The sequence below is a fragment of the Alligator mississippiensis genome, chromosome 4, assembly GCF_030867095.1.
Source record: "Alligator mississippiensis isolate rAllMis1 chromosome 4, rAllMis1, whole genome shotgun sequence".
Taxonomy (NCBI): domain Eukaryota; kingdom Metazoa; phylum Chordata; order Crocodylia; family Alligatoridae; genus Alligator; species Alligator mississippiensis.
Genome location: NC_081827.1, coordinates 4,183,136 through 4,207,116, shown reverse-complemented (window position 1 = coordinate 4,207,116; position 23,981 = coordinate 4,183,136). Strand labels below are relative to the sequence as shown.

Genomic DNA, 23,981 nt, shown 5'->3' with positions numbered 1-23,981 from the left:
TTGAGGCCTGTTTTTTCTTGTTTGCCAGTAATGGCAAGGCCTGAAAATTGACTATTGTAGGAACACGTGACATTGCATGGACAGGGGGACAGGGGATCTTTAGCAATCAGAAGTGGCCAAGAATCCTGTTTTAAACTGCATCCAAAAATATCTTCAGCAGCACAGCTCGCCAGTACTATGGCAAGGCATTACAGACCCAGAAGGAAGAATATCCTGAGTCACTAGCACCACTTCTTGAAGTTCCCCGATCCTAATGCTATTCAGTTTACAAAATCTGGCAGGAACCTAGCTGCCTGCAGTGTGGGTGGTAATCATCCCTCCTCTGCTTCCTCTGGTTAGAGAGATAATGCAGAGGCTTAGAGAAATGCTTTAGCCCACATCATAACAAGGGGCTCAGGCCAAGGCAGGTTGAAAGAGGGGGTAGACACAGAAATTAAGACAGCATCTTCACAAGGATGTTAAACATTATTTTTTTGCTTTGTGCAATTCAACTGAGGGCAGATGCCTATAATAATAGTGCCAGTCATTGACCTTGGTTTCCCTGTGTTCAGAGGGCACTTTCCAGCTGTTCCAAGATGTGCGCAGTCTGGAGCGTGGAGCAGAGATGGGCACATCAGGAGATGCGGTGCCAGCTGCAAAATGGATATAGGGAACAAGCAGCAAAAAGTGAGGGGAGACAAGGGGAAGGGGTTACACCTAGAGGCATGGGTGCGTGCCTCCTTGCCATAACGATCAGGCCAATTAAAGCAAGTCTAAAGGTAAAGGCCATCTGAAACACCTCATCTCTGCTGGTGCTGGCGATGCTCCTACAGCAGGGCTCATTTGCACAAGCAGATTCAAGTGGGAGACAGGATGTCTCACGGAAAATGCTTGGGAGAGAAGGAGCAGGTTGGGTTCTTTATGGGTCAGATCTAAGGATCCTCTTCAAACAGAGGATGGGATCAGCTCCAGGTGAACCAGCAGCATAGAGCCTGACCGATCGTGGAGCAACAGTAGCTGAGCTGGGAGCCATGCAGAGGCAATAGCTCCTTTGTTTTAAGTTCATGAAGTTCGCAGTGCCAAGGCCCCCTCCCCCTCGCAGTCCAAACCTGCATACCCCCAATCCTGCTGTCTGCACGTGGGGAGCAAGCCCACTTCCCCCTGCTTTGCCTATGCACCTGCCGCAGCCCCTCCTGCTCCCTCTCCGGGCGTGTGGGAGGGAGGGAGGGAGGGTTACAGAAGGGGTTTCTCTACCGAATTAGAAGTGATTAATAAAGTTTTCTTTAGTACAGACCTACAAAAGGAAACCCACAGACATTTATCTTCATACAGCAGCAGGGGAGAACATGGCAAGGGCCCAAGGACCTGCACAGCACTGAGACCCATCCCAGCACCATGGGGATGCAGGGACAAGGCTGCAGGTTTCACACATGGCAGAGCAGTCCTCTGACCTGAACAAGCCCACCTGGACCAGATGGGTCTTTCACCCCCCACAGGGAAGCAGTCATCCCCTGCACTGGGCCTGGAGAGGACAGACAAAATGCTAACTATCCCTCCTTTAACTTGACAGCAGCCCTGTTTCCTTCCTTACCAGAGCTAGATGCCTGACTCCAGCTGCTCCCCCCACCCCTGAGGATGACCATCCTCATCCTCTTCACCCCTCAGCACAGCTCAGAGATACGGCTGCCCCGGAGGGGAGCTGGGCTGCAACTCCCCCACCCTCCCCGACCCAAGCCTCACAAGGAAGAAAGGGGGCAGAGATCCTACAAAGTAGCTCATCTCCCCCTTCCCCTTCCCCAGTTAAGACAACACGGGACATGGACAATTTGAGAGGTCTGGACATGTTCACTGGACTGGCCATCCCTCCTCCTTGGGCTCCAATGAGTTTACTGGGGAGTGCCTTATCCTTTATCCCTATCAACTTGTCCACCACCTCTCCGTTCTTCATGGCCGGCACTGCAAGGCCCTGGGAGGGAAGCAGGGGAAGGGCAGAGACGCACACGATTAGCTATGTTCGGAGGAGCCTGGCTGCCAAAGGATTTGGGGCATACCTTGTGATCCCTGATGGACCAAAAGGATTTTGCAATTGATTTTCTTGCTGGTTTTGACATGAGAAACCCAGGGCTTCCTTCTCCAAGGAGCCTCTATGGCCGGAGAACTAGTGAAAGAGCATCCTGACGAGAAAGTGCAAGCTGAGTAACGGAGCAGGGCAGAGATTTTTAAGCAGGTAGTTGAAGACATTGGGTTCTCCATGTACAGGTATTTGGCTTTGATGATGGCTCCACATTTTTGATGAGGGCCATTCAACCCTCAGTCTTTTCATTTAAGGGGTGAGAGCTAACAGCATCCAGCATCCTAACACAGCCTCCAGCAAAACCTAGGGGAAGCCCAAGCCAGCACCTCTCACATGTTTGAAGCCTTGTCCCTGCACTAGTTTAACCGAAATACCATCTGTTGAATGTGATGATCTCCAGATAGGCTGTAATGGGAGGAGCGGAGCAGTGCTCTTCTCCAAGGAGGATGGTATGGGGAGGGGTGTGAACAGAGGCTCCCTACCCTCTCTCCCTTCCAGTCCCAGATTGTGCCCTGAGACTCCCTTTATCTCTTCTTTCTCCCTGCACTTGGCAGTGACAGCAGCCTGTCTGCAACCATCTGCTAGCGATGCTCAGTGACTAGGCAGGAACAGGAAAGCCCCAGATCTGGGCTGGCAAACAGTTCCAGCACTTTGGGCATTTCCCCTGAAAACTTTGTTCTGAACAAAACAGTGCAAAGCACCAGAGACTGTGCTGAGAGGAAAGAGGCCTCGTGGACATCTTTATGAGAAGGCATGTGGAGGCTCAAACAGCTGCAGAATGACAAGGGGAAAAATTGGTAGCATTTCAAGGCAGCCGCACACCCTGCTGTTTCAATGTCCTTATCAGCACACAGTGTGGTCCTCATGTCCCCATCCTCATCCCATAGGCTGGATTTCCATCTACTGGAAAGCCTCATCTCCTCGAGTTTGTTCCCAGCTGTGTCATGTCCCGATCCCCACGGGGATCTGCCCCACACATTTTCAACCTCTCCCTCCCCCAGGAAACTCTTCAGGGATCCCGCTCTTCTCTCATTACAAGGTTAAAATGAAGAAAAATATTGTATTCACCCTTTCCCACCCCATCACTGCTGGCCAGTCCTTCCAGCCTGAACTCAATCACTTTGAACAGTCCCAATTCAACAACACGTAAAACAGCGTTCCTGCCATTTCCTGCAGGGCTTACTTAATTTGTGTTCTTCAGTCCCCTCTACATGCAGGGTCTCTGCAGCCCCGAAGAAGGATCACCAGAATCAGCCTGTGCAAGCTGTAAAGACCAGGAGAGCTTGCATTTTGCTTTGACTGGCCCCTCCTGAGACAGCATGGATCTGATGCTCCTGAGATCCTTCTTCTTGTTTCCAAAGTAGGTTAATACCAAGCAGAGTTCCTCCAAAGCATCTCTAAAACAACCTCATATTTAGCTATGCAGCAATTTTAAAGGTCATGATTGGTGAACCCACACCAGTGCATGGGGCTACCAATGCTTCTCCCTTGCCCAGTGAGGTTTGTGTTGGACCTCAAAGAGGTGCAGCAAACTTGCCACCCTGGGGAGGAGAGTTATGGTGACCTGAAGCCCCTTTTAAGTCCTCCTGATTACCGTCTGCTCCAAGAACAGCAGCGTCCCTGCTCTGGAAGCCCTAAGGATCTGCCTTTATGACAGACGTCTCCCAGGCCTGCAGGCAGGAGCACTGCCCGAGGGTGTCTGAAAAGCCTAGGAAAAGAGCAGGAATTTCCTTGTTGGAAATTTTCCAGAGCAACAAAAGTTCCTTGATCTTCGAATGTTTTCTTTGAGACACCTTGGGTTTCATGAACTTTCTCCGACTTCCAGGCAGGACTTCAAAGGCAGCTTTGTCTCACAGCTGAAGACCCTGAAAGCTCTGGGTTCCCATCTCTGGGGCAGTTTGTGTGCCAGAAATACAACACATGTCGCTCTGGGTGGACCCACCGGGCGGAGAACGCTGCTTGTTAGCGTTTCCGTGCTCTCTGTGCCCTGGAGCCAGGAGCTGTAAAGTCCTGGCTCTATTATGTCTGCAATCCCAGTAATACGGCAGGAGGAATCGGAGGTGCTGCATATGAACTGTGAAAGCTTGGACAGCATCTCTTGCCTAAAAATGCAGGACAGCGGCTGGGGCAAGCCTGGGTTGTAACAAGACGGCCACAAGAAAAATCAAGCTCCACTGTCTTGCAACCCATTAGGCATTGAGACAGTGGAGTGCTTGTGATACCCAATATCAGACTCATGCCATGAAATAATAAAAGTGGTTAAAACTGTTGGCAGAGTCCCGATGTGCTCATCACATATGCGTACCTAAAAAAGCCCTTTAAAGAAAGGCTGAGCCAGTGAAGGTGAGGAAACTGTACACAGCTGACTGGTGCCACCTAGTCAGCAACTGAGGGGGGGAGGTCCCCCTACGGTTGATCGCAATGACTGGGGGGTCCCCCGTGGCTAATCATGCTCACCAGAAGTGGCTGCTTCATCCAGTGCTCCCACTCCTTGGCCAGCGCTCACAGGGGGCACATCAGTGCTCCCATCTGCCTGTTGCCTAAGTAGGGATTGCAGCCTGACAGGGGGTGCACCAGCGCTCTCAGGGGGTACACATGCACCCCCTAAGCATCGCCACTGAAACTGCACATGCATTTCAATTGACCTAGCTACTAAAGAAAACCAAAGAGTAAATATGCATCTCAAAAGAAACCTGTAAAAGGCGCACTGAATATAGGGAGGATGTTCTGTACCTGACATCCTCCCATTTCTCAAACAGGCATCCATGTCACTCTAAGGTATTAAAAATGTCTGAACCATTCCCTGTATGTCTGACGTTCTGTAAATAGACCATCATCAGTATAAACTTCTGCACATGTGCCCCACTGATAAACAAGTACCCCAAAACAAGTTTGGTGACACCTCTAAGTAGCATCCTGGCTGACACTCAAGGCCCATCATCTGTGACTGACCTACAATTGCAGGGACTGCAGAAACACAGGCTTTACACCGAGACAATCAAGAACAGGAGCCAGGCGATTAACAGTTACAATATGATGCTCAACCTTTTCCTCCATCTTTTGTTCAGACTTTAATTGGCCAACCAACAAGGAAAATGCTTTGAAGAAACAGTATTAAAACTAAGTGGATTTGTCAGCAAGTTGTATGCAGTCTAGATCAGAAGCCATCCTGTCACCCAGCCAAGAAGTCCTGAATGAGTTGTGGAGCAAGTATGAGTTACAAAAGGAAAGCCCAGCCACTGTGTCCAACCACAAAAGGATACAGAAGGCACTCAGGTTATCAACCGTGGAGACACTCCCCGATGAGGACTGCCAAGTCATCTGGAACCAGATCTTCCACAAGGACCTCCGCAAGGACCACAGGGACTTGAGTTGGTCAACAGTGCACCAAGTACTCCCAGCGAGGGCGTGGAGTTATAGGGAGGGATGAGGGTTTCGACCCAATCAGGAAACTTACCCCTAGGGAAGCTTGTCTGAGCCCAACACTGCTGCTTACTCCAGCTCCACAAAAGCATGGAGCTGTCTGCAGCAGACCCTTGGCTATCGGCTGCCAGGAGTGCCCACACTGGGGGACCGCCATCACCCCTGGGTGAGCCCCCTGCCCACCAGACTCATCGAGGCATATGCACCTGCAGGGGAATGGTCAGAGGCTGGAGTGCTGGTGCCTATCCCCAGGCTCTGCCCCCATGTGTCCCCACCCCCAGCCTCAAGAGGGCACATGCACAAACCACATTGTAATAGTTTGCATGGGGAAGAGGGTGTTTAATTGTTGGTGGGTAGGGTGGATAGTGGAGGGGCTCTTTAGAGGAGGGAGGGGGGGAAAAGGGAGGTCTCTTTGTTGTGAGGGCAATCAAGTGTTTTCCTGAGAACCGGCTGCAGTGAGTGTAGTGCTAGGGTTAGGGGTGGGAGAGGTCCATGGACATCTGTCCAGGCTGGCTACTGTAGGGAGTGCAAGAGGAGGTGGTTGGCCAGAGCTTCTTGCACCCAGCAGCAGGTGTGTGGCTCACCTCACCACGGAGAGCCCACTGCTGTTGCTGCCATTGCAGCTGGTGCTCCTGCTGCCAGGCATCCCCTGCCTGCTGAGCCAACTCCACCCAGGCTTTGTGGAAGAGCTTCCCCTGGGTCTTGTGGATGTTTTGCAGCATGCAAGCTGCAATGACGACCCAGGGGATGTTGTCTTCGGTGAAGTTAGGCAGGCAGTGAGGATGCACCAGCATCCCTTGAGACCGTCGAAGGTGCACTTCACCAGGGTGTGGGTCAGGCCTAGGCACCTGTTGGCCAGTGCCGCAGACCAGCAGGACCAGCGCGGTGGCCAGCAGGAGCCTGGAGCACTGGTCTGTGACAGCTGAAATTATGTCTGTGTGATAAAGAAGCTTGCTGAAGGCTCTATGAAGATTAGACCAAGTGTTTTTTCTGTATTTGTTTAAATATTAAGCTATATGTTGTTGCTAAAAGCCTAATTAAAGTTTAAGATGTAGTAAGGTAAGGCCTAGTAAATTTAGCAAAGCCTTGAAATAGTAAGACCCTGTGGCATAGTTAAAATTAACCTTATCAAAGGAATGCAAGGCATGAACTTCTATTGGTCAGTCTAAGGACAGTTGAAGTAAAATGAATCTGAGTGGCTGTACATTATCAGTACCGTTCAGAAGCTATAAATTAGCTAAATGTTCGGAAATCATTCAGAAGGAAGATACAGCTCTGTGAAAAGGATTAGTTAGCTGTTGACCTAGAACAGTGGGCCTGTGGATCTCAAGGAGCCCAAGGACTGAATACCAGGGTCCTTCCCGGTACCTCTTGGACAGCGCTGATGGGGGGGGGGGGGGGGGGGGGGGGGAAGATGGACAGACGCCTGACTTTGCTGAGCTTTGTGGAAAGAGAAACTTGTTGTATATCAGCCATCAGAGGGGACTGTCGATAAATTGTCGACGTGAATTGTTCTCGTCTGTCATTGTTGGTCTTGTTACTACGCATAGTTGTGTTTTGGTTAAGTCAATAAACCTTTCTACCCCCAACAATACTCTCAATCCTGAAACCTCTGCAGGTGGCTGGGACATGGGCGTCACTGCCGGAAACAAGAGCAGGAGCAGCCATGGCGCAGGGAGTCAGAGGCTCTGGCACAAGAGCTGCCATGTGCTGCCCCCATGCTCTGCATGCTGCTCCTGGCCAGAAACAGTTGGCCAGGGAGCAGGGAGCCCACTTGGCTTTTAAAGATCGCCTCTGGCTGCAGGCAGCTGTGGCGAGAGCCTCTAACTGCTCCTGGTAGCTGCAGGGGCCCATTGCAGAGCCCCAGGAAGTAGAAGCAGTTTGCTGCCGTAAGCAGCAAATCTGTTCCCACATCCCTGCACATGTAAATGCCTACCTGGGAGTACTTACTCATGAGTAGTTTACTTGCAAGGAAACTGGTCCCACATCAAATGCACATGTAAACACACCTATGTAGTAGTGTCCATCACCTCACATCTAAATGCTGTCCAACAATATGACATGACATTTTGCTTGGAATTAAATCCCTTCACTTTGTGCAAATATATCGGGTGCTGTTGGTTGGGGGGTGGTGCTGGGGTTTGCAGTTTTGCTTGTGCACAAATGCACTCTCTCTTGCAGTTAGCGAGTGCTGGCCTGGCCTGCACACAAAGCCTGCCTGGTACACAGGGGTAGGGGGTGCAGAGGTAAACAGGGGGGCTGTTGAAGAGTCAGGGCATCAACTCCTATTGCTTTAGCAATGCCCTGTGGACAAGCACTCAGGATGCTTAAAAAAAACTAATACATTTTGGTACATCTTAATACAGACTACATCAAGGAGAAAGTAGTACCTGCCAAACTCAACACTGGTCATGACTCAAGAAAACGGATCCTGGTCACACGGCAAAAAGTAACTGTTAAAACAAATCCTAAAAGACAGGCACATGTCTGACTTGTCTTCTCGTATGATGCACCACTATATGCCACAGTTTTATCCATGCTGGGTCTGGATCCTAAACATGTTCAGAATCAGAGTTCTGTTAACTGGCTCCTAACCTGTGATTTAAGTCCATGTTCATTCCATAGTAGTTGTTTCCACCGTACATAATCATGGTCCCAGGATTCAAATAAAATGCTCACTATAAGACATCTTGTTCTAATGCAGCATGGCAAGGAAATAACAAGATGCACTCTTATTCAGAGTTATTACTAAGAGAACAGGGGAAAAAAAGCAAAACTCAAGGACTTTGTAACAAACCAATAGGTAGTCATTTATCTAGCTGAGGCTATAATATGGCGTCACTGAATCATGATAGTTAAGCCACAAACCATTAATAGTACTATTCAATCAACAGCAGTCCAGTCCACAAAGCCACCTAACAAATTATGGTGTGGTTCACCACCAAAAAAAAGCAATGATTAGCGTCATGGAGCTTAGAAACATCAATTTGTGACAACACGATTGCACGAGAATCCATTCCCTGAATTCTGACCTTTGTAATTGTTCATTTTTGCAAATAAATTTTGGCAAAAGACATATTGGTGACCTGTCACCAAATGACACACTCTTCCAAACTTCTGAAAGACAAAGTTGACACCTGGGAGTCTATCTGATCTTCTCTAGCACACAAGGCAAATAACACCCTGAAGCTGTACTCAACTTAGTCTTTAATTATACTGATAATGATCCTGATGGCACAGCCACAACAATATTACCCAGTGCCCTGAAGATCTGCCTTATCACATTAACATAAAAATCACACAGCAATTCTGGCTACAAGTCAGGACCGCTGCATACTCAGCTGGCAGCAGAGGACAAGAAATGTTCAGTGCAGCTCAAATGACCCTTCCAGTCAATTAAAAGAAGATTTTTGGTTTGGAAAATGTTTCCATTTCAAAAGCTCAACGTTTTGACAAGGATCATTGGGGATGTCTGGGGTCGGCCAGCAGAATTGTGTGGAACAAACCCTCCACAAGAGGCATGGAAATTGTGAGAAGCGTAGAAAACCAGCTGCTGCAGCCAAATGCCTGCTTTATACGGATGACAATTTCACAATTCACCTTCTATTTCACGATGTAGTTTATACATCAGCTCACGGACCCTTGGGGACATGACACATCAGTGAAACATCAGGGAAAATCATTTAAAGGAACTTAAAAGAGCATTAACCAGCTTCAGTCCCTAAGCTTGCCTAATTTTATTAAGCACCAATACAAGTAGCTGGTAAGAAGTTCACTGCAGCAATTCAGGCTGCCTGAGAAATAGTCTATTCACCTACACAAAAGAGTGGGAGAGCCTGAAAGGCTGCCATCTTCTTCTGTTCAGCTGTAGGGAGCAATAAGAAGTCCCGACTTGTATTGTGCAAGCAGATTTTTTTTTTCCAGGGGCAGACTTCCCCTTGGCGTCTCAGGGGCCGATTCACAGGTCAGCTTCCCACTCTGGATGTGCCTAGTGCAACACACCCACAGTTACAGAGCTCTTGCATCACCAGGGCCAGATACAGGCATGGGCAAACTGGGCAGCCACCCAGGACCCGGACAGAAGGGGGCCTGAAAGTGAAATTATTATCATCATTATTTCTGGCGAAGAGGGGCTTGATACTAAAAGTTCACCCAGGGCCGCCAGGAGCCTAGGTACGGAGCGGTACATCACTGTCGGCATTTGGGCCAGACATCCCGGGAGCAACAGCACGCAAGCACCCGGACGGACGCACTTTTTGTGGGCAAGAGCTGGCTTTTCTCAACCACTGCTCTGAGGCCAAACCTACAAATGACATTTTATTAATAACCAAAGCTCTTGGCAACTTTACCCTTGTGTTGTCAGCCACTTATTTAAGTGCCCTCCACGGCAAGGGAGGGGAAGAGTCAACAGCAACATTTGTGCCACGTATAAACACCGATACGAAAATAACTGCTCTTAAAGTATTTAATTTATTGACTCCCCTGTGAAACCCCACGAAATATGAACTTTCTCTTCTACCCAGAAAAACTTTTACAATCTTTTCTCCAATGCCCGATGAAGGGTGCCTGAAAACTCGCAATGAAATTTTTTTTTTTTTTTTTTGCAAAAAAAAATTAAATTAATAATAAGAAGAAGAATCTTGTTGGTGTAATAAAAGATATCACCTCTACTACAAGTCCCGATTGCCCTTAAATTCTGGATGGATTGTCCCTCCCCATGCATTTCACTTTCCCCCCCTTGTTAAAAAAAAATTAAGTATTTAACTGTCCATTAAATTAAAACCTGCGGGTTTTATACAAGTATTTCATGGTTCTCAACCGTTTTCGTACCAGGCCCCATTTGTAAGACATCGAGGCCCGCGCCGAGCCAGCGCCCCTCACCCCGGTGCTGGAGGCTGGGGAGCCCCGAGCAGCCTGGTCCCCGGCCAGCCCCCCAAAAAAGCGGTCTCCGGCCTCACTTACGCTGGTAATTAGCTAACGAGCCGTTAATGACGGACCACTATGTTCTTAATAACTCCCATGACCCGAGCACGGAGTAGGAGGGGAAGAAAAAAGACCTCTCCATCATGACCGCTAGGAGCCCATTACCTTTCCCGCCGCCGCCTCCAGCACCTCTGCCGCCCGACTTCCGCCCGCCACCGGAAGTAGTACCACCCGCCCCGCCCAATCAGACGCCGAGTTCTCCTCCAGCTGCGGCTCCGCCCCCCCCACACCCCCGAGAGGCGTCGTCTCTGCGCTGCGCATGCGCGAAGGGGGGGCTAAACTGAGGAATCGAGGGGGCGTGACCGTTAGAAAGGGCGGGAAAGCAGGAGCCGTGACCGTTACATCCTGTCACACCCACAGCGACATCATGGCGTCACCCTGACGTCATGCTGCGAGGCGTGGCACATTGTGCTGCCGTGCCTTGAGGTCAGTTAATCGTGATGGCACCCCACTGTGTGGCACTATTCCCCTCTCAAATCCATCCCCCACATGCCTGACACGTCGCGCCCGTGCAATAAATACCTCGCCATGCGCGGTCCGCCTCGGCCATCGGAGAGCGTGCGTCCCGTGACATCGAAATGCCAAATCGTGACATCTTGTCAGAAACACCTTGCGTTTGAAGCGAGCCCGCGGATGATCAAAATGCCAAATTGTGACATCCTGTCAGAAACACATGTTTGAAGCGTGATATGCAACTCTCCGGCCCCAGCGCTGCACGAATGGCAGGAGGCCCGTCCGGGATGGATCCCGCACGGATCAGGCCCCGCTAGGGCGTCAATCGAGGCGCCTCAAGAATAGAGCACAGTCGCGTTTAGTGCCAAGTGATCGTGTTTTTTCAACCTTTCTGAGCTGAAGGACATCTTCCGCTTGGGCGTGTTGAAGGAAGGGTGATGGCTGGCTGATTTTGAAGACAAACATTGACCAGCGGCAAGCAATAGCCGTAACGTTAGGACGTCATTAGGAAGCATGACAGACCGGATCTTCATTGGCATTCGCAGGACCAAGACAAACACAGGATTAATTAAATGACAAATAGGTGAACCACTGAATATAAATGACAAATAGGTTGACGAATGAAGATAAACAATTGAAGTTCAGTTATGGGTTGAAAGGTTTTCAAGAGAAAAACAGAGGAGATGAAGGCGTCTAGGTGTCGTATCAATAGAGAGCAGCAGAAAACCGGACCATCCTACATAAAACCGGGTGAATGGCCGCCCTAGGCCCCACACAGCCAAATCGATCCCGAAGTCCTGGATTGGGGCCTGCGCTGCCTCAGTCTGCTCCCATGTGCCCAGATCAGGCCCTGCGTCACCTCAGCCCAGTCCCATGCACCTGCAATGGTGCCCACATGCCCAAATCAGGCCCTGTGCTGGGATCCAGCCCCATGCTGCTCCAGCCCCACGCACCCAACCTAGTGCATGGGGTCACTTCATCCAGCTCGCCAGGCTCCCCACAGCTCCGGGAATTTGGTGGCAGAGGAGGAGTGGCAATTAATGCCATCGCCGCTGCTCCGCTGCCCAATATTTGCACCGCAGGCAGCGTGATGGGCTGGTGACGGGGCTCTGCAGGGCCAGGGGTTCAGCCCTGCTGCGCTAGATCAAAGTGCTAGGTCAGATGCCTGCCATGTACCGCGCGTGCTGTCATAGTCACAACGTTGTGCCATCAGGCATGAATCATAGGAAAGTAGGGCTGGAAAGGACCTCATCTTGTTCAGCCCTTGCTCCAGGCAGGATCATCCCTGACTAAACCATCCAACCCAACGTGGAAAGGTTTCAGCAATGGAGATGCCACAATTTCTCCAGGTGCCATTTCCAGTGCCTGGCCACCCTCAGCGTCAGAAAGTTCCTCCTCATCTCCAGCCTAAATTTCCTCCGCTGCAGCTTGGGGTCATGGGTCCTGGTCCTGTCCTCGACAGCCACAGGAAAAAGCCCATCTCCATCCTCTCTATAATTGCCCTTCAGGGATTTGAAGATTTAGTCATCAAATCTCCCTTCAGTCTTTTCTTCTCCAGACTAAATAACATTAGTTCTTTCAGCCTTTTCTCATCAGTCTTGTTTTATACAGCTGCACAGATAGGACATGAGACAATATATGAAAGTTATTACTAAGAGAATGGGGGGGGCAGTAAGACCCAAGGACCCCGTAACATTGTTAAAATCAATAGGAAGTCATTTATCTCCCTGAGGCTATAATATGCCATTACTGAATCATGATAATTAAGCCACAAACCACTAACAGTACGTATACAATCGACGGCAGTCAAATCCACAAAGCCGCCTAACAAATTATGGTGTGGTTCACCACCAAAAATGAAGCAATAATTAGTGGCACGGAGTTAAGAAATGTCAATCTGTGACAACAGGATCGCACGAGAATCAACCTGTTGAATTCTGACCTTTGTAATTGTTCGTTTTTGCAAATAAATTTTGGCAAGATGACACTGGTGACAGGTCACCAACTGACCCACTCTTCCGAACTTCTGAAAGATAAAGTTGACATCTGGGAGGTTAACTGATCTCTTCTAGCACACATTTTCATCTGGGACAGACTTTCTCTTAGTGTCTCAGGGGCCGATTCACAGGTCAGCTTCCCACTCTGTATGCACCTAGTGCAACACACCCACGGTTACACAGCTCTTGCATCACCAGGGCCAGACACAGGCATGGGCAAACTGGGCAGCCACCCAGGACCCAGACAGAAAGGGGGCCCGAAAATGGTAATTTAAAAATTATTATTATCATTATCTCTGGCGAAGGCGAGCTCGATACTAAAAGTTCACCCGGCGCCACCAGGAGCCTTGGTGTGGTGATGTACATCACCTTCAGCGCTTGGGCCAGACATCCCGGGAGAAACAGCACGCAAGCACCCAGACAGACGCACTCTTTGTGGGCAGGAGCTGACTTTTCTCAACCACTGCTCTGTGGCCAAACCTACAAATGGCGCTTGATAAATAACCAAAGCTCTTGGAAACTTTAACCTCATGTCATCAGCCACTTAAATAAGTGCTGTCCACGGGAAGGGAGGGGAGAGTCAACGGCAACATTTGTGCCATGCATAAATGCTGATATGAAAATAACCGTTCTTAAACTATTAAATCTATTGACTCCCCTGTGAAATCCTATGAAATATGAAATCTCATTTCTACCCAGGAGAACTATTACAATCTTTTCTCCAATGCCTGATGAAGGGTGTTTGTGCCTGAAAGCTTGCAATGAAAGACCTTTTTTTTTGCAGAAAATCTTGTTGGTCTAATAAAAGATATCACCTCTACTACGAGTCCCAATCGCTCTTAAACTATGGATGGATTGTCCCACCCCGTGCATTTCGCTTCCCTCCCTTGTACCAAGCTGAGATGCGGGTTTTATAGAAGTATTTAATGGTTCTCAACCTTTTTTGTACCAGGATCCATTTGTAAACATCAATGGCCAGCCAGTGCCCCTCTCCCCCAGTGCATGGAGGCAGGGGAGGAGCCCCAAGCAGCCTGGATCTCTGCCAGCCTGCAAGGGAAACGCTGCAGCTTCCCACATTTTCATAGATTTCATGGACATTAGGGTTGGAAGGGACCTCGCAAGATCCCCCTGCCCAAGGGACAGGAAGTCAGCAGGGGTCAAATCACCTCAGCAGGAGAAGCACCCAAGTGTTTCCTAAAGGGATCCAGAGTAGGTGCTTGCACCACATCTAGAGGGAGTCTATTTTTCTCCTTTAAACATTTTTAAATTTTGCTTGGATCCCTGGGGCTGCTCCTGAGGCTGGAGAAGCCCAAACAAGGGTCCTGCCAGGGCCTTGGGATGTGAAGACCCACAGGGCACCTGCCCAGCCCAGCCCAGAGGCAAAGGGAAAGCAGCTGATCCCTTACACCAAGATATATAAAAAAAAAAATTTGCATAATTATCTTTGCAACAATTTACCCAAAGTTGTGGTAGATTATCCAGGAATGGACTTTTTTAGCTTAAAATGTAGGTGTTTTCCTAAAAGAAATATGTTCTCATTCGAACAGGAATTAATTCAGGGAAGTCCAGAAGTGTACAGATCAGACTAGGTGATCCAGTGGTCATCTCTGGCCTTATATCTATGAATATCCTGCTAAAGATGTCCTTCTCCTGTAAGGTTTGCAAAGGGAGAAAGGGGAAATACTACATGATGGGAAGAGACACTAACTCCTACTTTAGATTGCCCAGAGTACTTGTTCTTCATATAAATGATTTATATGTAGGAGTGTGATCAGACCTAGAGCCAACATCCAGAGTTACAGTCCCATCGTGCAATAGAAACAAAGTGTGTTGAAGAGATTTCAGCCTAAATAGTCTTGATTTTATGGTCTCTTGGACTCTTTTAGTATGTGTCTATAGCATGGTGCCAAGCATGCAGCTGGTGTTTAGCAAGTAAAATACAATTAAAATGATTAGTAATGAATAAGAAAGCATTGCATGCATGACACTGCAGGTAACTGATAAACCTCACAGATGTGACGGCATTTCTGATGTATGCCAAAGTGACAAAGGGTAAAAGCACAAAATGAATACATTTTCTATGACTTGCTCAGATGGGTTCATTCTGGGGGACAATTCTGTGTGAACATATACGAGATGGAAAGGTGAATTATACCTTGATGAGTCCTCCTTTCAACCTCAAATGTCCCGTTTGCTGAATCTGTTTTTAAAATGTATGTAAGCTTTGTCTCCAAACACAGAACAATATTTTGCTTGGTCTAAAATAGCTTCATTGCACGTCCCTGTAGTGTGTCTATGGTCTAGTCCTACAATGCAGAACCACTCTGGCTTCACTGCATTCAGGATCTATGTATTTGTGGGGAGATGGAGGGAATTTCCCATTACATGCTGTATTGAAAAGAAGCGGAGAGGGATTTTACACCCTGGGAAATCTTATGAACATTAAATAAGAGACACCTTCATGCCCCAAAGCTTTTCCAACAACTCTCTCAACTATATGGTTGGTTCAATAAAGGATACCACCAGAAACCTTTGCCACTCTCACTTTTCTTGGACCATCATGACTAAATACTTCAGCCTTAACTAATGCTCTATTGCAGGGTTTGTCAACCAGGGGTACGCACACCCCTGGGTGTACTGGAGAAGGCCCTAAGGGTTATGCACGGGTGGGCAGGGATAGAGTGCTGCCACCCACCACCCCACGCCAACGACTCCCAGGAGCAGGGCCGGGAGGGGCGAAGGTAGTGGTGCCACTCTGTGAGTCGCACAGGTGCCACCTGGTTGGTCGGACGTGGGAAGGAGGTGTGGGGGAGCTCGCATATAGTGGTCGCCACAGCAACCCACCACCCTGTGCTGCTGCTGCTTTGTGACCGGCCGTGCGCCACCCCCGACCTCTGTGTGCAGCTGCCGGAGTACACTTATTAAAAAAGGTTGAAAACCCCTGATCTATTGTATAAATAAAGGAGTAGCTAGCATCACCTCCTCCATCTTAAATGAGCTTGCATTTTATACAGAGCCCAACTTGCTACAGGTACTCATAGAGTACCTATAACAGGGATCAGCAACATTTTTGGCCAGTGCCAAAAACACCCCAACCTCCACCCATGCCTCAACTTGGCGTGGTAGAGGCAGATGGTGGGGGAGCTACAAGTGGCCTGATCCTCACTGCTGGTGGTGGACGCACGTACTTCTCTGGGCGGATGGCGAGGGAGAGGCCAGGGTTGTGCTGCCCCAAGCCAGGAGCCCTGAGGCATGCAGGCACCTGCCACAGCCATGGAGCCCAGTGAGGGCTCCAGAGCCTGGTGCAGTGGTTTGCAGTCTCTTGGCTGCCTGTCACAGCCAGCCCAGGCTCTGGGCAGCTGTTGCCTGCCACAGAGCCCAGGCTGCATGCATCAGGCCTGAAGCCTCCCAGTCACCTGCTGCGACCAGATCAGACTCCGTGGCTGGCGGAAGCTGCCCAGACGCAAGGCTGGCTGTGGCACACCAAGGAAAATGGCCTGACACTCTGGCACGGGTGCTGGGGTTGCCACCCCAATTCCTTCTAAACACTTTATTCCACAGGTGTTAACAACCCTCTAATCAAGTTAGCCTTTCTTCTGCAATTCTGCTGTCTATTAGCTGCTCCTAGTCATGTAACTCTGTAACTGAGAACCCTAGCCCTGTTACCAAGAAACAGGGTGGTCCCTTTAAATCCAGAACCTTCTGGGCATGGCTGGCCAGTTGAGTAGGGGTTAAGGATTGAGCCCTGCCTGCTGGCCAGGTGACGGGAAGGTGAAGGCCAGAACCATATAAACTGCAAGTGGAGAAGACCAGAGGGGGAGCAGAGAGGAGGACTCCTGATGATTGTGGTACAGCCTCTGCAGCCTCTTTGGGAAGAATATACCATGCTGTGAGACAGAATCATGATCACACAAAGTAAGCGGGCACTATGCCTCTCTTATTTCTTTATTATTATTTTCATTATATGGCCATAGGAGCCTATGGTTAACATTTGATGTTAAAAATGCCGGTGGTTTGTGGCTGAGGCTGTAGGTGTGGAGGAGGCCTCATTAGCACCAAGGGGTGCCATAATAGAGGGCTCGAGAAGCCCTGCTGCACTAGGGGTGCCGCACTAGGGCCATGAGCCCAAAGTCGCTTGAAGGCAAGATAGGAGCTTTGAAGCCAGGTCCTAGTGGGTGGGCTTAAGCGAAAGGCCCTAGCTACAGAAAGAGGGGCAAAGCTGAAGGGGGCTGAAACCCCAACAGTCTGGTGCCACAGGGGTGCACAGTGTAGAAGGGCCAGTAGGCCTGGTGTTGTGGACAGAATGGAACGGAGGGCCTTGAGCCTGAGTGAGTTAGAGAGCTAGAGTCTCAAAGTCATGCCCCAATTAGTGAGTTTTGACTGACAGGCCTAGCTAGAGAGAGACGGCAAGCCCCCAGCAGCTGAGACCCCCAACATAAAGAGACATTTATAAAACCATCTGTGAGGCATGGGGCATGTCAAGGGAAGGTAGGAGCATGCATTTTTGCCCTTAAGGCAACACCTCATCATCCTATGGGTGGTGAGCCTGAAGCCTGCCTGGGAACCTGTGAGTCAGCCTCCCCCTTTCTTTAGAACCAAGTAACAGCGAGTCGTGGCAGGAGAGTAAAGGGAGGGTGGAGCTGATCCCCAGAGAAGAAAAATCTAGCAAGACTTGGCAGGAGCACACTTCCTGGTATATTTAAAAAAAAAAAAGCAGTGTTGCCATGAAAGCAAGTCCCCATGTTCTGAGACCCGTGTTCATAGTATTTTAGTACGGATATTTAAACTGTCTGAAAACTGGACATACAGAGTGATCACCTATACTATGCATGTTCATGCAGCCAAATGAAGGCACTTATCAAGGAGCAAGGAAGGATCTGAGAAAGATGTAGGGAGCACTGTGGGTGGGCACTGTGGCAGAAGGCCACCTCTGTTTCTCCCCAAAAACTCTGCTCTGTGACAGTTTGGTTAAGATGGGCCCTGCAGGAGGTACTCACCTTACCCTATCTCTTTAGGTAACCTGAGCTGGATACATTCCTGAGGGAGGGGGGAAACCTGGTCCCTCTGCCTATGTGACTGGTATCACATACCTGGGTGAGGGGCTTGGGCACCCTGGGGAGCTAGGAACTGCCAGTCTGCCCAGCAAATAGTGATGCATTTCAAATTGGTTGGCTGATAGCCAACAGGTGCTAGCCTCTATTGGACCAGGTAAATGAGGTCATAAGGGCTATATAAGTTAAGGACTGCCCAGGAGGAGGGGGCAGCAGCCATGAGGAAGACTCAGAGAGAGAAGAGATGAACCATCTGAAACTTGCTCTCTCTCACAAACTCATGATCAAGGAACTGCCTGCCTCCAGAGGGAATCTCCACCTGCCTCTGGATGATACACGTGAGTAAGCTACCTGAGATCTAACTAGATATACAGCTTGCAGTAACTCAGATGCGCAATGAAAGGCTACCCAGCCATGCCAGTTTGTTCTATGGGATTTCTCTGATATTGCTCTACCTGTACCCTATTCCAACCCTACCCCTTGTAACCAATACAGTTCTCCATTGTACCTAGTGTGGGAGACTTATTGGGAGTGGGTCTAGATTATGCCTTGGGCTCCCCTTGGTTCGGCTGACTAAGGGAGACCATTACTTGTGCTTCCGACTGAGGGAAGCACCCCCAAGTGCTTGAAGTGAGTCAAGTACCCTCAAGGGCTACTAGGCCTGTGTTACCCAGGGGATGCAGAGCCAGAATCTAGCCCAGCCCTGGTTGGTGGCAGTTTTTACTCCAGGCTAGCAGGTGTGCTCCAGGAATGGGGTTGACCAGATGTGAAGCACCCCCAGGGAGGCACTCAGAGCCTGAAAGGTGGTCCGGGGCAGTGAGGTGGGCGGCTCAACGCAGGATCACCCCCTACTGGCCTGCCACAGGCACTGCATGTGAGCGTCCGGCAGATGCTCTTGCAGAAAGGGTCTGTGCCATCCATGGGTGCAGGAAAACACACACTTTTTTTTTTTTAAACCATGCATTATGAAAAAGCTATAAAGGGGCACAGATCTGCTGGTTTTGTAAAAATAATTTTCTCTTCCCTTTTAAAAGGCCCAGGTGTTTATCCTGCTTCCTTTATCTTGCCCCTCCTCCAGTAACAGCACTACCCACGGCCCCTTTAGAAGCAGGGCTCAGCTGCACAGCCGAGGAGAGTCACAGGCGGCACAGGCCATGTGGTTATTTTAAAATTCTCACCCTGTGAAGTGGTCAGAAGGATGTTAGTCACTGACTAGAATGGCACAGCTGCTCTTCTCTCTCGGGCTGCTGGGCACAGCGCTGTGTGCAGGTAAGAAGCAACATCTCTGTATTTTCCTAGGACAGCTCAGGGGGTCTCCACTGCCCTGGTCTCTAGATAATGAGGCACCTGGGAGAGCAGCTGGGGATAGCAGAGCCCTGGGCCCCGCACACCTGGGTTACTTTTGAAAGCAAAACCGAGGCTTTGAAATCATGCGTGTCTTCCTGAAAATTTCACCCTCAACCTCTAAATCCCAGTTTTATTACTGGGCCTGTTAAGTGATGGGCAGAGCCGGATCTGACCCCGTCTCAGTTGGTCTGATTTCCAAGTTGGCTTCAGCTACTAAATGCTGCCTCCATCTCACTTTACATGATGGTTTAACATCCCAGGGTAGAAGGGCAGTGCAATAACTGGTATAAAAGCAGCAGGTTTGTTCACCTGGTCACTGCACCTCTCCCATCTCCTACGGGTGGGGGATGCTGCACAATGGGAGGTTGCTACCGACTGACCGAGCCCTGGTGCTGGCTCTTCTGCTCTGATCATCCGTCATGGCCTCATCTCTTCCCCCAGCTTCTGCCAAGTTGGACCAGGCGCCGGTTGTCAGAGCAGCCCGGGGAAACACGGTGACGCTGACCTGCTCCTGCAAGGCCTGCAACTTCACCGACTTCCTCTCCATGTGGGACTTCTACAGCAGGGACGGAGGCACCGAGAGGCCAGTCCAGGTCGCACTCAGACCTTCCAGCAAGGCGAGAGCAGAAGATGCAGGGTCTCGATTTCCTATCACACATCACGGAAACTCACAGTCTTCACTGGTCATCAGAGACCTTCAGATAAATGACACGGGCACCTACGTGTGCACAATGATCACCAAGACACCACCTCCAACACTAGTTCTCAAGGGACCTAAAACTCGCCTGGAAGTCTACGGTAACCACCCTTTATTATTAATCACCATGGCTGAGAGAGCAACCCAGGCCCCGTTAAAACCCAGGGGAGTTTTGCTGCTGGTTTCAAGGGGGTGAAGATGGCACCCACAGTTTGTGACTCGGTCCTTGACAGACTGGGCTGCTAGAGAGGGGGCCAAGCCCCCTTTCTTCCCTCTGACCTTTGTTATTATAAAGATTAAAAACAAGTTTTGGGACACAGAACAAACCAGATCATTTCAGGGCCCAGTTTCTTATCAAAATAGAGGTGCTGAATTTCATGTCCCCATGAAAATGCACTCAAAAAGAAATGGTCTTTTAAGAAGGTGCTTCCCTTGCCATTTCTTGCGTTTCTCGGTGTCACGTGACAGTCACTTGCCAGTGTTCCCAGACCTGTGGTGATGGTTTCCAGGGCAGGTATCTGGATTTCATAGAACTGGGGCGTGCAAAGTGATCCCCCAGGTATTTCCAAGCAGTCACATGTAAAGTTGCTCATCTAGGAAAAGAGATGCAAGGAGCAGTGGCTGAATGGGCCTGCGTGCCGGCCAGCAGGACTCCTCCAGGGACGGAGAGAGCTCTGCGGGTGGGCAGCGAGTGTGAGCTCCCAGCATGATGCACTTGCACAAGGAGTCAGTTGGTGCAATGCGTGGGTGCAGGAAGGTAGGGGGGAGGGAATAGGGAGAGGATGCTGCGCGTTGTGTCCGGTGCTGGAGCCCACAGTTTAGACAGGATGTTGCAAAATGGCCACAGGTGCAGAAAAGAGCTACAAACATGAGTCAAGGGCTGCGGGAAATTCCTCGCAGCGATGGACTCATTTAGCCTTTCAGCTTCTCAGAAAAGGACTGAGATGTGGCTTGAGGCCGGTTTCCAAAGATCTGCACAGGGAGAAGGTCCTGGGTACCAAGGGGCAGGGCAGATCTGGTGGGGGGCAGTAGTGCAGTCGCCCCCCATATGATGCCACCCAAACTGTAATACTAAGCGCCTGGGAGGGGCCGTGGCCGTGGCAGTGCTACTGAGTCACTGCTGAACAAGTCAACTGAACATCACAGTTTACTTTACTATCGTCTCCCTGGTTCCTGCTAATCTCTCTCCACTCCACAGGTGCTAACGACTGTCCATCCTTTTTAATGGTCTTGATGTTTCACTACTTAAACTGTCCTTTCCTCTGCAGTGTTGCTGTCTGTTAGCCCCTCCTGGGAATGCCTCTTCTCTTTCACAGCCCTGCAGCCTGCTTCTGGCTCCAGCTAAAACCCTTAACCCAGGCAAGGTCCAGTCCACTCAGGTGTAGAAACGACTGACAGAGAAGTATTGGAGGCACTCTCCAGACACTCAGAAAGACTAGATTTTGTTTTAAGAGTCTGAATAAGACACGTACATTTAGCTATAGTGACTACAGTCCTTTGACTATTCCTTTGCCTAGTCAGTTGTTTTTTTTATAAAAGTTCATATTTACTCTTGCAAATGAGTGCACATGCCAACAGCAATATTTGTTTTTTGCTTTGATCTTAACTTGAATAATACAGTGGTCACCCCCTAGCATATTAATAAAGCTTCTAGTTTCTCTGTAATAGGAAAATATGTGGCACGTTCTAGGTGATGCTGTGCCACATCGCCTGCACCCTCCCCTCCAGTTCAAAACCCTAGATCCACCCATGCTAAGGGGGTATTAATCCAATGGACAAAAGCAGATTAAAACCAAAGCCTGGAGGGACCATAATTGCTATTCAAACTAAAACACATGTTTACAGGGGAGGATCGTGACCCCTGAGAGCAAACTATCAGGAGAAGCAGCACCTTCTCTGTCTCTTGTTGTCTTCAGGTTAAGATGGGACGCCTTTCTGGGAGGGATGATCTGGCCAAACACAAGATCTTGGGCTCAACCCTGGAGAAACTGGATGAAATTGTGAGCTGTCATGAAGAGATCAGAAGAAATAAGCTAATGGCCTTAACCTTTATAAATGAAATCATAGCCTGCCAAGGCAGCACGTGCTTTTCCTACACAGCCACTTACATGTGCTGTGAGGCAATTCAGAAAATAAGTTCCTCTAGGCATTGGGGCAGCTAGCTGGACACACGTGTTCAGCATGACACGGCAGCCCATGCTTCGCTACCTTAAATGGTCACAGAGGCGTTGCATTAATATGCAGCAGGAAGGGGCGGGCCAAGGGACGTGTAGGGGCATCGTTGAAGGTGGAGGGGAAGCCCACAGTGGACAACATGGAGGGAGCGGATGCTCACACAGAAAATGGCAGCCTGTTGCCGCTCTTGGACGTCCCGGGCCCTCCTGTTCTCCAGCGTGGGTTGCAGCGCTATTCCCTCCTTCCCCACAGCTCCACCCCACATCTGGCTCTCTTCTGCCACGAATGCAGATCACACCTCCCTCGTGACGTGCATGGCCAGCGACTTCTACCCTCAGACCCTGGGGATCACGCTGACCGTGACCTGCGGGGAATACAGGGTGCTGGACGACAACACGTCACTGGTCGTGACCAGCGCTGGGACCTTCAACATGACCCAGAGAGCCTGGGTGGACGCGGCCGGCTGCCGCGATGGGACGGCGGTGACCTGCTCGGTCAAACAGCTGACGGAGACCCGCAGGACTCTCTGGATCCCCGGGCTGAGACAGAGAGGTAGGAGCCCTTGTTAGGTGACAGAGGTGACAGCTCTGGGGGAGCTCCTGGGCTTTGCTCTGTTTGGGGGGGGTTGGGGTCACCTTCGGAGAGACCAGGTCTTCCCCTGTAAGTGACTCAAGTCTCCAAAACACATTTAGAAATGGGAATGTGCATGTCTGCAGACTCCACCCCAGAGTGAGGATGCCACCTTGACCTAGCGGCTCTGTGTCCCCAGTGGGATTTGGGGGAAAGGAGCATGTGTTGTGGTCCTGCCACCCCTCTGCAGCCTGAAGGAGGGAGGGGGGACATGTGAAAGCCGCGCTCCTGCCCCCAGCTCAGCCAGTGCCCACGTGCCCCCAGCTCCCCGTCTCCAAAGTGCTCCTGACCTACCCTATATCAGAGCCTGAGCTCAGCCCAGGGGCTCTGGTTCTGCCCGAGCTCTCAGCAGACGCGGGGGGACTGGAAGAGCTGGAGGCCTCTCGGGCAAACCTCGGAGCAGCGAGTGCCAGCCCGCGGGATCTGACTCCTGCCCATCCCAACAGCAGCCGGCAACCCCTTTCAGCTCCCCTTGAACCTCACGTGGTCCGTGCCCCCAGGCCGTGAAAGCAAAGGCAGCCTGTGAAGGGCTGCAGCAGAAAGCAGGGCTTCCGGCACCGTTAGAGCAAAGCCTAACCACAGCCCTCGAGATCAGGGTGTACGACTGCCCGGGGGTCTGACAGCAGGCAGGAAAAAGCTGCTCACAGTCTGTGGTCAGAGGCCTCGATGCCAAGTGGCTTTGTGGCCAAGGCTTCTCCTGCAGCTGGCTCAGACCATGCCCCGTGCGCAGAGCTCCTGCTGAAACCCATGGTGGTATGCAGCTCTGCAGCCCAGGGGAGGCTTCTTTTTTTGCAATGAGAAGGAGACACACAAGGTTAATACTGTATTTTCTGTCATGCAACGCCCCCCTTCCTCTCCCCCACATAGCACACCTTGTGTATGTAACCTGGGCGGTACTCCAAGACGTACCCCCTCTCCAATTGAAGGGATCAAAGCAGGTGCACGAGCGCTGTGGGAGGTGTAGGGACCCTCCTTCCCCTAAAGAGCAGAGCCAGACCACCAATAGGGACTTAACCATATACCTTTTAATGGGAAAACAGTAGTGGGAACATAACATGTATAAATTAGGGGGTATAGGGGACACTACAATGCCCCGAGGGGGCAGGATTCAACAAAGGTTAGACACGTACAACCATAGACATATTCATCCAGTTGACAAAAGACAGGGTTAA

The 23,981-nt window shown here is 50.2% G+C and overlaps 1 protein-coding gene and 1 long non-coding RNA gene across 3 annotated transcripts in view; one reads left to right on the top strand and one right to left on the bottom strand.

Annotated features, from left to right (window-relative positions):
• LOC106739265 (uncharacterized) overlaps positions 1–10,627 on the bottom strand; it is a 44,500-nt gene extending 33,873 nt beyond the window's left edge. The window contains exon 1 of one of the 2 annotated variants that reach the window (XR_009461458.1): positions 10,565–10,627. This is a non-coding gene — a long non-coding RNA (uncharacterized LOC106739265). The remainder of the gene's footprint in view (positions 1–10,564) is intronic. The other variant, XR_009461457.1, reaches the window with a different exon arrangement.
• A 9,068-nt stretch (positions 10,628–19,695) lies between these two features.
• Positions 19,696–23,335, top strand: LOC132249885 (uncharacterized). Its single transcript, XM_059725545.1, has 3 exons — positions 19,696–20,105; positions 22,432–22,731; positions 23,310–23,335. The coding sequence occupies exons 1-3, from the start codon at positions 19,727–19,729 to the stop codon at positions 23,333–23,335; spliced, it is 705 nt and encodes a 234-aa protein (XP_059581528.1). The 5' UTR covers positions 19,696–19,726.
• Positions 23,336–23,981: the final 646 nt, after the last annotated feature.